This window comes from Ochotona curzoniae, unplaced genomic scaffold, assembly GCF_017591425.1.
Source record: "Ochotona curzoniae isolate NIBS_2020 unplaced genomic scaffold, NIBS_Ocur_1.0 contig_4612, whole genome shotgun sequence".
Taxonomy (NCBI): Eukaryota; Metazoa; Chordata; class Mammalia; order Lagomorpha; family Ochotonidae; genus Ochotona; species Ochotona curzoniae.
The window spans coordinates 14,652,417-14,666,276 of NW_024466343.1; the positions used below are offsets into that span (position 1 = coordinate 14,652,417).

Consider the following 13,860-nt stretch of genomic DNA (forward strand, 5'->3'; position numbering starts at 1 on the left):
TAACCCTCCATCCTTCCCATCCTGGTAAGCTATGTAAACATTATCAAAAGTAAATTTGTTTTTTTTTTAAAGGGGGTCATATTTCCTACTTCTTTGAATCACTTAATTTTATTAGTTTCCTGATATTGTAAATGATTGCATTATGGCTCAAAAATCTTTTGTCTTTTCAAAAAACCATGTGGGCTTTTGTCTTGGTGGGTAGTTCAGTATGTTTCTGATCAGTTTGATCCACTCAAGATTTACCATCACCTTTGTTATGGCAAATGCAGAGCAGTCTTTATCCTGCGGTGAAGATCCTGGAATAAAACAGTGATTTTCCATCACTGTTAAGACCCTGGCTCTCCCAAGCTTCTTCTCCTGGTCCTGTGTCTTTTGCGGTCTCTCCATTCAGATTGTGGGAATATAACTAGTCTCATTCCTGTGTGATTCTGGGAATTGTTTGGCTTATTTTCTGGTGGTTCTTTCTCCAGTCTTGGGTCTACACAGAAATAAACTCAAGCAACATTTCTGCAGATTTCTGCAATGTTCTCTTGGTGCAGTCTCTCATCTCCTCAACTCTTATTTTTGTCACAGAACTCAGCAAAATCACTGGGTCTGTTCTGTCTCCTTTATCTCTGCTGTGACCTAGAAAGCTAGACTACAAGCTAAAGCAACTGGAGATTGCAATTCCTCTGTTTCTCTGTCTTCAGGGTTCACAGTCATACTCACCGTTGTGTACAGCCTAAACTTGTTGTTACATACACTTAGCTCAGTTTTCTAGTTGTTTACGGCAAAAGGGAAATTCCAGTAGTTGTAAATCTTTCAAGGATAAAAGCAGAAAGCTCAGCCCATACGCTGTTACTATGCTTCCCTAACAACCTCTGTGACAACATTATGTAATTTCTCATAACTCAAGTGACTCAATTTCTCATAAAACAATGAGGACCGACATTTTTTCCTCCTAACAAAATAAATGGATGTTCTAGAAATTACTTCTGTGAGGACAAGCATAGTGATTCCTGGTGATCTCGGTCATGCTGGCATCAGAAAGAGCAGTGTGTGTGATAAAACTCTTTTAGGATGTATTTAAATGCTATTAAACTGCCAATTGCGATGTAGCTCTTAACTTTATTATTTTTTTAAAGGCTTATTTTATTTTTATTGGAAAGGCAGATATACAGAGAGAAGAGACAGGGAGGAAGAACTTCTGTCCATTGATTCACTCCCCACATGGCCACAATGGCCAGAGCTGCATTGATCCGAAGCCAGGAACCTGGAGCCTTTTATGAGTCTCCCATGCGGGTGCAGGGTCTCATGGTTTTGGGTCATATTTGACTGCTTTCCCAGGCTACAAGCAGGGAGCCAGATGGGAATCAGGGTTGCTGGGATTGGTACTGGTGCCCATATGGGATTCCAGCGTGTACAAGGTGAAGACTTTAGGTGCTAGACTACAGCGCCAGGCCTGTAGTTGTTAACTTTAACAAAGCTTGGAAGCTAATTAGGAGACCATTCCTAACCAGGCAATAGTCTGTCTATGGACTGTTTGGGAGACTGACCCACAGCCAACTGACTAATAAGCAAATTTATTTTGGCCATTAGTACTCACAGAGACCCATAATCACAATCACCCATGATTCTTTTCCTCTTTGTCTCTGAAATATCTGTTTAAGTTTCTTACAAGAGAAACTTGGCCTGCCAGAACACCTTAACTGAAGACTCAATGTCAATGGTTCACAGCAAAGGAGCAGGAAACACGGAACCATTGCTATGGCCAGGGAACTTTTCTAAGTTGAAGTCGAAAACAAATTCAGAATGGCTTAGGGGAAACACCCCATTTAAATCCAATGAAGAAAGATATGATCATCTTAGGAAAAAGGAACAATTAAACAGATACCAATTTAAGCTTAACGAACAAGCTCTTTAGTGATCTGCTTTTAGGAGAACTTCCTTATCAGGTTTTTTATTTTACTTCAGAGACAGAATTACACACACACATAGGCAGATAGATAGAGTTATAGAGAGAGAGAACTTTGTTCACTGATTCATTCCCCAAATGGTCTCCAGGGCCAGAACTGGACTGCTCTTAAACCAGTAGCCAGAAGTTTCTTCTGGGTCTCCCATGAGCATGAAGGGGCCCCCAAAATGCAACCATCCTTTGCTGTCTTCCCACATTATTAACAGGGAGCTGACTGGGAAATAGAATAACCAGGATATAAGTTGGCATCCATATGGGATGCCAGCGCTTGCAGGTAGAGGATTAGCTTGCTTCGCCACCATGTCAGCCCTGAAATATCTCCTCTTAAAACAAAATTTAAAAGAATTTTCGCAAGTCGGAAATGTTCAAGCCTCAGCTTCAGATTGTTCTGCCATGTTTGGCCACAAGACTGTAACCGAGGCCTAGCCTCTTTCCTCAGGCAGCCTGCTTTGCTACCAGTCTAGCCTGCATGGGGGCAGACTTGGAGAGCAGGTTGAAGTCATGAATCTTAGAATCAGTAGAGGTCAATGTGAGCATTGAATCTACTACACTTTCTTAAAAGTTGTGTGATCTTGAGCTATTATTCAACTTCCACTTTTGGCTCCTTCTCTGTAAAGTGGAGATGGTAACAGTGAAGACAGGTGAGAGTGCTGTGATGATTAAAATAATACGCATAGGGCCCGACACGGTGGCGCAAGTGGTTAAGGTCCTCTCCTTGCACGCCCGGGATCCCATATGGGCGCCGGTTCTATCCCCCCAGCCCCACTTCCCTTCCAGCTCCCTGCCTGTGGCCCGGGAAAGCAGTGGAGGACGGCCCAAAGCTTTGGGACCCTGCACCCGCGTGGGATACCCGGAAGAGGCTCCTGGCTTCGGATCGGCATAGCATCGGCCCCGTTGCACTCACTTGGGGAGTGAATCATCGGACGGAAGATCTTCCTCTCTGTCTCTCCTCTCTGTATATCTGCCTTTCCAATAAAAAAAATAATAAAAATAAATCTTAAAAAAAAAATAAATAATATGCATAAGTACCTTACTACAAAGCCAACACACAGCAAGCTCTACATTTTAGCAGTTGTGGCTCTCACTACTGCAGTTCAGAAGAAAAAATAAACTGCTACTTGAACAAGTTTATAAAAATAAGTTACAGGTAATATATGTCATACATTGTGAAATTATAGATATAATCTGAGTGGTTAAGTGCAAAGCAATTATAAAGCATAATTTTAAATGTGCTCAATGCTTTGCTTGAAAAATGAAAAACTAGAAATATGGACAAAAAATGACATCTAATCATTTGCCCTACCTTTCTCTCTTCCTTCCATTTTCAAGTTGTGTTATACTGATTCATTAGTATCCTTAGCATACCAGAAAATTAAATTCTGTATAAAAGTCATGAAAATAATTTGCAGGCATCTCCTTCTGATCTGGACACAGTACTTAGGAAAATTCTAGGGGCTATCTAACACTCTTGGGCAAAAAATGGCATCCTGAAAATAACAGAAGGAAGGGTCACCTTCTCTGCCCCTGACAAAGTTGCTTGTCTGTACTTTCAGTACAGAGTATTGGATTTCCTTACTGATAAAATACCCAGGATTCACCAAAAGGTATTCAAATAGACAATCCCGGAAAGGGTGTGCAGCCAAATGATGTGTTCACAAACCTTGCAGCTCTGCAACCCGATTTGAATCCTTGTTTCAATAATCACTGGTTGGCTGAGTGAGCTACTTATACTTTGAGCTTTAGTTTCCTTATCCTGGAAATGGATACGGGGGCAGGTGTTGTGGCATAGCAGTTTAAGCAGCTACATGAAATTCCTACATCTTATATTGAAGTGCCCGATTTAACCTCTACTCCACTTTCAGTTTCTGCTTCCTGGGAGACAGCAGACAATGAGTCCAAACACACTTGGGTCCCTGTCTACATGAAAAACAGAAAAATATCAGCAGAGATGTGAGCCAGGGACATGATGTGATTACCCTCTTCAAAGACATGGTGGGCAAAAGCTTCTATCACTCTACACAATGCAAGAATACTGAGCTGCCCTATGAACTCTGTTAAACATAGTAGACTAATACCCTCTTTCCTCATGAAATGTTGCTGCTGCATTGAAACAGACATTCAGTGCTTGAAAGTAGCTATGTTAAATATTGGGCAGACATTATCTAAGAATAAAATGATGAAAATCTTTCCTTTTCCCAAGAGCTCAGTTAGAGCTTTAAAGAAAAGGGAGCCTACTACAAAAGCTAGAAATTAAGGAAAAGTGAAATCTTCTATTACTGATTTTTTAAAACCTAGATTAAGTCACTTTCTGAACCACTGGAGAATGACTAAATCAATCAGATAAATACAGATTAACACAGTTAATATTTTCCTTAAGGAAAAAAAGTTACCATGAGGTGAAAATAATCATTTTACCTTGAATTTTTTTTAAAAGTAGCTTTTTGAGCTGTTTTAGTATTTCTATTATTTTATTGTAAAATCTGATACATGGGTGTATGTAAATTTGCAAAAAGGAATTGGTGTTATTTCAAAAACCACTTCTCACATAATTTAAAATTTGACTATAATATTTGAAAGTTAGAGGAAGAAAAAGAGAGATTGATCACTCACACTGGCTCACTTCCAAATGCCTGCACCAACTAGTGCTAGGGGCTAGGGTGAAGACAATGCTCAAAAAACTCATTTAAGATTCTTGCATGGGTGGCTGGGACTCAACTACTTTGAGTCATCACTTGCTGCTCCTCAGGATGTGCATTAGTGGGAAGCTGGGATGAAGAACAGAGCCAGGACTTAAACCAGACTCTTGAACATGGGATGTGGATGTGCTGATTGATAACCACCTGCCCCAATATACCTCACTCGAGTTTTCTTTTCACAAGTGCAGTAAATATGGTCTTTAATAAAGTTCACTGTGAAATAGGAAAAAAATCCTTCTCAGCAAGAGCTTAAGTGTGACATTTTATGCTCAGCTAGTCCTTCACCTACAGCAAGTGGGAGTAGTTCATACATTTACTATACATCTTTTACATACACATTATATATATATATAAAATATATATACTTTTTTTTAAAAGACAGTATATATGAGTTTTAGCCTTGACTGATTGGATACTTTCTTCTGAAAGTTATCATTTCAGTTACAAATACTTAGAGATGATTGTGCTTTGTGGGTTTTCTGATGAATACAGCTGACCTAAACTTTCATTTCTAGGAAATACATCTAATAAAAACCTCTGAGGAATTTTCATTTTTGCTCCAAAAATATTAGTTTAATGTCAGCAGATGCATGCTCTCTTAAGAAATCTGTGTACACACCCATGGAGGAGGGTCTGTTCCCAGTGATAAGAAGGAATCTGTGTGTGTTGGCTGCAGTCTGGGATACTCCCTTAGGGCATCCTAGTATTTGAGCTGGTGAGGAGAGATAGCAAGTGTAAGGGAATTTTTCCTCTGGACATGCAAATGCCAAGACTTACGAAATAGCATGTGGGGGGGGGGAGGGAAAGTGAAAGAAAACAAAATAATTAACATCCAAGGAGCAGTATGAGAAATGATATCTGAAACATGTGAGGCACAGTGTACTTGAAATGTACTGCCAGGCTCATTTCTACAAAGGGCGACCTAAATATCCCAAGCCCTACTCTTCAGGAATCTTATTTCCAGGCACAGTGTCCTGGAGCATTTGCCATTTTTTGGTTGGAACTCTTCACACTTAAAAAAAAAAATAGCCTGAAGTAAAATTGAAATAACTGATGTACTTTTCAACTCCAAGTTGCTCCCGAGTCAATATTACATTAAACATTTCTGACCAAAGAATTCTTAAGGTTGGCTTTGACACAGTAAAGTCTTAAGCTTATTAAGGGAAAAACAAAGCAACTCACAAAAGAAAAAAAAAAGTCTATCCTTAGTTGGAAAAAAAATCTGTTCTCCTGCAATGCTGAATGATGTATTAAATCAGATCAAAATTTTGTTTGGGTCATTATTCTGTAATTTAACATAGCTTTTCTTCTTTTTTTCTTTTCCCCTTTTCAGTTTGTTTTATGTTAGACTGTTTACTATAAAAACAATTCAATTGGTGAAAAATATAACATTTCCATTGTGTGACTGCTTACAAATGAATACATGTTGTATTCATGGCAAAATCTACTTATATTTTAACAATATAGTTGTTGACAAAGCACCTTACAATTTCTGTGATTGTATTCTGTGATTGTATTCTGTGATAATGATTATTATGAAATGAGCTTCATTCCTTCCCTTAATACTTTTAATAGGCTAAGGAACTTTTCTATAACTAATTTTAAAAACAAGTTTCTAGAATGGTTTTAAGTTTACACAAAAGAAAAACAACATCAGTTTTATGACACTCTAAGAAACACACATTGTATCTCACAAACAGGAAAAATGCAAATCAATATTACAATTTGTAAGTATTAAGCATTCAAAGACCCCTCTTTCCAAAACCCACATCTTAGAGAGCATCATCAATTCAAAGATAGCCATTCTACATGAAACTTCTGTCTATAGGACTGCAGGTGACAGAACCTAAAAGATCACCTTCTGGAAGGTACTACCAAGCTTCATTTGTCCTTACCATAGCTGACTGCCATCAAACTGCCATCCAAGACTGCTTTACGAAAGCAATTACTCCGCAATCTTTCCAACAGATTCCCTGTTTTAACATCCACCTGTCTGTTACTGCAGAACAGTCTGACCCGGATTGAGCTATGGAGCAAATAACTAACTGCAACTCCAGACAGAAAAAAACAGGAGTGACTTTTCCAGACTCTCGTGGGAATACGACGCATGTCTGCTGAGACTGAGTCCAAGAGTTCAATGATATTGTAGACTCAAGTATTTCTTTATATTCCACGTAATGGCTTTTCCGTTCTTGGTATTTTATAACACACTTCTGAGCCATGATTTAAAAAGTGGGGAAAATTCTTCTTCCCTCTCTCTCACTTAAGTTGAGTTTCACAGAAGTTATCATGGCAAAGGAAGTTTCTAACAGAAATCCACAGGAACCCTTCCACAGTGTGCTCTCAATGAACTCCATTACCATATTTGGGTCAATGTTTGTTGGTTTTCTTAGCTTGGCAGGAACATCATGTCTTAAGGCATTAAGCCTAAACTTTCCTTTGGATTTTGTTCTGCTTCATATCTGCCAGAGAATGACCAATTCAACAATTTGTTCTATGAGAGACTGGGTATGACACCCATTTTGGATTGTTTCCAAACCGATCTTACCTTCTCTCTTGACAAGAACAGACATGTTTCTTTGCTGATACTGCCATTAAGTTGCACGAGGCCTATACTTTTTGATGCAGTGGTTCCCAGAAACTGTTGTCAGTCCTCTGTAGCTGTCCTTTCATACCGTCTCAAGAACTGAAATGCTAGCAATTTTCTTCAGTTTGGCTCAATAGCGAAGACCTACCTAGATTGGTTTCTGGTTTGATTCCATTTGGTTACAATCTAACATAACAAAGATTACAATACAGGGTTTCAACCATATCTAGGATGACAGAGGGAAATGCACAAATACCTGAGGAAAAGATTGTGTTTCTCTCAAACACTAAAACTTGTTGTAAAAACATCATCTTTGGTTCTACAAAGGTTGCACATTGTCAGATTGTTAGTACAGACATAGAGATGCTTCCGTTAAACAAACACAGGTGTCAGGAAGCTTAAGTTTATCAAGGGGGCGGGGTCACTCCTTACTATTTGTGAGCTTTGGTTTAAAGTCTTCTTTAAAAAAAAATAGTGTTCTGGATTGCGGACCCAGCATTGTAGCCTACTGGCTAAAGTCCTTGCCTTACATCCACTGCCGAGATCTCATATGGGCACCAGTTTGTGTCCTGGATGCTCTGCTTCCCTTTCAGCCCCCTGTTGTAGCCTGAGAAAGCAGTCAAGGATGGACCGAACCTTGGGACCCTGCACCCACATGGAAGACCCAGAAGTCACTACTGCCTCTTGACTTTGGATTGGCTCAGCTCTGGCCATTGAGGACATTTGGGGAGTGAACCAGCAGATGTAAGACCTTTCTCTCTGTCTCCCCTTCTCTCTGCAAACCTGATTTTCCAATTAAAAAAAAAAAAGAAAGAAATCTTTAAAAAAAATGTGTTCTGGATCAACACCAGCACCAAGGCACAGTCCATTCCCTGCTCCATGTTTGGTCTTGACTGGGTCCACAGGGTCACAAAGGAAGTCCTACTTCACAGCAACAAGCAGTGAAGCTGAGACAGCATGGAGAAACAGAAGCTAGGAGGGAGGCTAGGAGGACTCTACAAGCGAGGGCCTCTCTTGTTGAGAAGAAAGAGGCAAGAACACAGGACTCCTGTAGGTTCAGTTTCTCTGCAAGAAAGCAGGCCAAGGCACAACACTCCTCCACATCCTCTTATCCCAAGCCCCAATAAGAGATGAATGTTCCCGCCCACCTACCATAAAACATCTCAGCTGGAATCCAAAGTAAAGCAAAACACTTCGTTGCCAACTGAAAACCTGAGTATTTCAGAGCACCATGATGAACATTAGCCTGCCATAGCAGTGGGAATGCCGAGAGCTGACATTTCTATAGGAGCCACAATGGCCCAGGGCTTCTGTGTTTCCTCGTTTCAAGTCCCAAGCTACCTGGCAAGGGTGTGTTCTTAGCCTTCCTTTTCAGGTGTGGAAGCAGGATTCAAAGAGAGGAAGCTGTTCAAGGTTACATCATTTGCAACATGGAGTAGCCAGCCCAGTCCAACTCCAAAGACCGTGTCCTACCTCATAAGCTTCTTTCAAAATGTTTGATACAGTCCTCATGAAACAGCATTTTATCTTGGCAAACTAAGGAACAGAGCAGCAAAGTTTTCCTTGTCAGTAAGCCTGAACCTAAAAAGATCTTTTCTTTAACAATTATTTATTTTGGGCCTGGTGCAGTAGCCTACTGGCTGAAGGCCTTATCTTACATGCGCCAGGATCCCATATAGGCACCAGTTTGTATTCCGGCTGCCCTGCTTCCCATCCAGTTCCCTTCTTGTGGCCTGGGAAAGCAGTAAAGGACAGCTCAAAGCCTTGGGACCCTGCACCTGTGTGGGAGACCCGGGAAGAAGCTCATGGCTGCTGACTTGGGATCAGCTCTGCTCTGACCATTTGGCTACTTGGGGAGTGAAACAGTAGATTAAAGATCTTTCTCTCTGTATCTCCTATTCTCTGTAAACCTGACTTTCCAATTTAAGAAAAAAACTTAAAAAAAAAGTATTTTTATTTGAAAGACAGAGTTATATTCATGAGAGAATAGAGACAGATTTTCCAGCCTTAGGTTCATTCTCAAATCACTGCAATGGCTGGAGTTGTGCTGGTCCAAAACTAGGAGGCCAGGAGCTGTCCTGAAGGTGTGGGGGCCCAGACCTGGGTTATTCGCTTGCTTTCCTAGGTCATTGGCAGGGAGTTGGACTAGAAATGGAGCGTCTAGGACTTAAACTGGGATGTTAGCACAAAAGGCAGAGATTTAACCTACTACACCACAGGTTGGCCCCTGAGCATACATTATCTTTAAAGATACATTGCACTGTCTCTTTTTAAGTTCACAGTCCAAATTATCCCATTTTTGTCATTAAAATTAAGTATTAACCTGTATGACAAACTATGGAATTTTTCAATGAGACATCATCCAGATTCAAAATGAACATAAACAACTATTACAGGAGTTTAGATGTGAAACATTCAGGATGGATAACAAACATATACTTTGTTTTAAAATGTGTCTTTGTTGTCAAATAAGAAATATATATTATAAAATTTAGCATTATAATGAAATATGTACATATAATACAATGCCTAAATCAAACTAATTAATTATGTGTTACCTCACCTACTTACCAAGTATTGTTGTGAGATCACTCAAAATCTACCATCTTGCCCATTTTTAAGTATATTATATATATATTAAAGATTTATTTATTTTTATTGGAAAGTCAGATACACAAAGAGGAGGAGAGACAGAGAGGAAGATCTTCTGTTCAATAATTCATTGCCCAAGTGAGCACAATGGCCGGAGCTAAGCCAATCCGAAGCTAGGAGCCAGGAGCTTTTGCTGGGTCTCCCACACTTCTGCAAGGCACTGGGCCATCCTCAGTGGCTTTCCAATGGCCACTAGTAGGGAGCTGGATGGGAACCGGGGCTGCCGGGATATGAACTGGTGCCCATATGGGATCTCAACGCACTTGAGGGCAAGGAATGTAGTCGCTAGGTTACCGCGCCAGCCCCTACAATATATTTTATTTACTATAGAAATAGAATCTCTTTTAAACTCTCAAGAGCAAGCTAAAATCTCACATTTCTTTTATGTTTTTTAATTTAAAAAGCTATTATATCAGTTTTAAAATAATATGCCTAGTTCCAAAAAAGTGTAACTCAGAGAAACAAGGAAAATGAGAGCATACTTAATAAACATTAAAAGGCTTTGATTTGAAACCTGTGAGAACATGTTACACTCTTGATAAGAAGAGCTTAGACGTTCCTAGATGAGTTTTTGTCTACTTTAAAAATCTTTCCACTCCATCTGCTCGCTTTTCTGAAGGGTTATGAACAGAAAGTTTTTTCTTACATTTTCCTAAGTAGAAAGTGCCCCAGCTGCCATAGATATTCCCACTGCCCCAGTGTCAAAAAAAAAAAAAACCCATAGCAACGTTTTAAATACTAATTTATGAAAGATGGGGCATTTTACAACTGAATACATTTTGCCCTTTTTACAGACCATAATAAAGCCTCAGTATGCCTGACAAAAAAAATCTCTTAGCAACTGCGAGTGGAGCTGGCCAACAATGGATGATTCATGGATTTAGCTTGAGTGTGCAGGAAAGTCTGCCAAAAGGTCTGAATAAACTTACACTGCTAGACAGGACGGGAACATGTACCCTGGCCTCTTGTAGGACCCTATCAGAGCGGAAAGTTAAACTCTCAGCTTTGCACCAACTCTGGCATCTGAAAACACAGCTAGATTTTAATATCTTGCTTTTTGGATAATCATTAGACTTTCTTAGGTTATTATTTTCAACTAATTAGACAAGGGTTACTTCTAACTGGAGATTTCCACTGTGTTTTTAAGCACTTAACATAATGGTTGCCTATTCAATGGTCTGAAAGGAGGCTTTTTGAAAGCTGAAACTGAAAGAACTGATTGTTCCCATGTTGTAATATTGATCCAAAGAGTACACAAGATTACCCTAAACAATAATCTGAACACTTAAAATTGGTAAATGTTATGTGGCACCCACTGTCTGGTTGTGCATGCCTGTGTGGAAATTTTACCAGGACATTCCACTGTATCTTTTTACTTGTATAAAATTCAAAAGAGCTCAGTTCCTTTGCTTACATCTGTCACTGGCCTTCCCCATCATCCTCTTTAGGGGTAAGTATTATTTCCTCTGCTTTAAAACAGGAGGATCATGCACATGGAATTTTAAATCGGTAGCTTGAGCTCATGTTACATTCTTGATAAGAAGCTTTTCAAAGACAGGCATTTTCTAGCTTAAAATCAAACATAAGATCCATCACACTTATTCATCATTCACAATTTTTGTGGCTATAATAAAAGCAATTCATAAGACAACAACCTTCTTTCCCAGTGGTGGACTAATACATGCTGCCTAGTTTCTCTTGTTCTTTACAAATAAGCACAGAACAGGAACTTTTCTGCCTTTGAAGAGTTCTGCTTTTTTACTATCTGATTCCCTCTTCCTTATCATATTTTCCTTTTTTCTCATTATTTTTTTTCTCAAAGATTATTTGCTATTATTGGGAAGTCAGATTTACATAGAGAGAGAGAGACAGAGAAGAAGATCTTCCATCTTGCTGGTTTATTCCCCAAGCGACCCTAACAGCTGCAGCTGAGCCATCTGAAGTAAGGAACTTCTTCTGCCTCTCCCATGTGGGTGCAGGGTCCCAAGGCTTTGGGCCATCCTCAACTGCTTCCCCAAGCCACAAATAAGGACCTGGATGGGAAGTAGAGGAGCTGGGATATGAACTGGCACCAATATGGGATCATGCAAGGAAGGCGAGGACTTCAGCCACTAGGCTACGGCACTGGGCCCTTCCCCTTCCCCTTCCCCTTCCCCTTCCCCTTCCCCTTCCCCTCCCCTCCCCTCCCCTCCCTTCCCTTCCCTTCCCTTCCCTTCCCTTCCCTTCCCTTCCCTTCCCTTCCCTTCCCTTTTCTGACAAAACAAAGTTAGTTTTTCCCTCTACAGTTAATAGCTGTTACCAATTTGTGGTATTGCATTTCATACCATTTCCTATGTGACATCTATGTGACCATAAGGATACATATAAAACACAAAAGCATTTCTTAAAAGTTCATGGAAAGCAGAATTAGGAGATTTTTTTTGATGGGGAAAACGTTAAAACCCATGCACATGAAGGGGGCTGAGGAAACTTCACAAGGGGGCTGGCACCATGGAATAGCGTATAAAGCCACCACATAGTGACATGTGCATTCCATATGAGTGCAGGTTTGAGTTCCCAGCTTCTCCACTTCTGATTCAGCTCCCTGCTAATGCTCCTGGGAAACCAGTGACAGATGACGTAAGTGCTTGGGCCCCTGCACCTGCATGGCAGATCTGGAAGAAGTTACTGGCTCCTGACTTCCACCTGACTCTGCCCTGACTACTGTGGCTGTTCAGAAAGTTAACCAATGACTCGAAGATTTTGCTTTCTTATCTTTCTCTCTGTAACTTTATCTTTAAGGTTGAAGGAAAAACCTCACAGGAAATCTGTATTATGAAGGAAATAATCAAGATTTCATTTTTTGCAGCAAAAATCAACTCCTTTTAATTTCAGTTTCGCATGAATTTTTAAAACTGTGTATATGATTCTATGTTTTCTCCTTATGAATCACTGCACAAATGTTTCTTATTTATTTACTTACTCACTTAATTGAGTGATAGTCATAGAGAAAGAGAGACAAAATTCTCATTAATCCCAAAATGCCCATTATGGCAGTGATCAGGGCAGGCCAATTATAGGAGCTGGAAGTTCAGTGAAGTCTCTCACACTCACACGAGTGGCAGGAGCACAGCCACCTGAGCCATCACTACTGCCTCTCGGGGGAAGTTGGAGCCAGAAGCTGGAGCTAGTTATTAAACTCAGGTACTCCAACAAAATATGTGGGTACCTTGGCCAGTGTCTTAAAATCAACAGTTTTCTTTTTTTTTAAAAAAATTGTTTCTTTTTATTATTATCATTTTATGATACAGTTCATATGCCCTGGGATTTCCCTTATCCCATCCACAGTTCCCTTCCCCCTATATCATTACTACAGTATGGTTCTTCATACACAATCGTTTGTGCATCAATGTGTGCATGGACAATGGCATAGAGTCCAATATCCTACTGTCAAGATAGAATAAACAGTTTCATTGTAAGTCCATCTTTTTCTGGAAGCAGAGATGCATACTGCATTGTATCCTCACATTTGGATATGATCGTTTCCATTCATAGTTACTATATATCCCCTTAAATGGAAAGCCACAAAACAAAAATCAGTAACAGGAAGAAAAATAGAAATTTGCAATGCCATGAAGTTAAATAACATGCTGCTATATATGATAGTCCCTATTACACAGTTACTATGCATCCCCTTAAATGAAAAGCCACAGAACATAATCAACAACAGGAAGAAAAAAAAAGAAACTAACAACCCCGTGAAGTTAAATAACATGATACTGATTGACTAATGTGTCACTGAAGAAATGAAAAGGAAAATCAAGAACCCTCTTGAAAATGATGGTACTGTATGAACTATGAGTCATTGAAGAATATAATCAGGAAAGTGATTTGAAGAGAGGAAACTAACAAAAAAAATCAAAATCCATGAGAAGTAGCTTCTGCTGATTTTTGTTGGTGAGACATGTCCTGTAGGCAACAAATAGATGGTT

General features: G+C 39.7%; 1 protein-coding gene across 2 annotated transcripts in view; it reads right to left on the reverse strand.

Annotated features, from left to right (window-relative positions):
• Window positions 1–13,860, reverse strand: part of DDAH1 (dimethylarginine dimethylaminohydrolase 1) — a 143,609-nt gene that overhangs the window by 63,361 nt on the left and 66,388 nt on the right. Inside the window, exon 1 of one of the 2 annotated variants that reach the window (XM_040987382.1) lies at window positions 6,546–6,664. The exons of the other annotated variant lie outside the window; for it this stretch is intronic. Within the exon in view, the coding sequence (XP_040843316.1) occupies window positions 6,546–6,548 (3 nt within the window). The 5' untranslated portion in view covers window positions 6,549–6,664. Of the gene's footprint in view, window positions 1–6,545; window positions 6,665–13,860 lie in introns of those variants that run through there. 2 annotated transcript variants of the gene reach the window in all.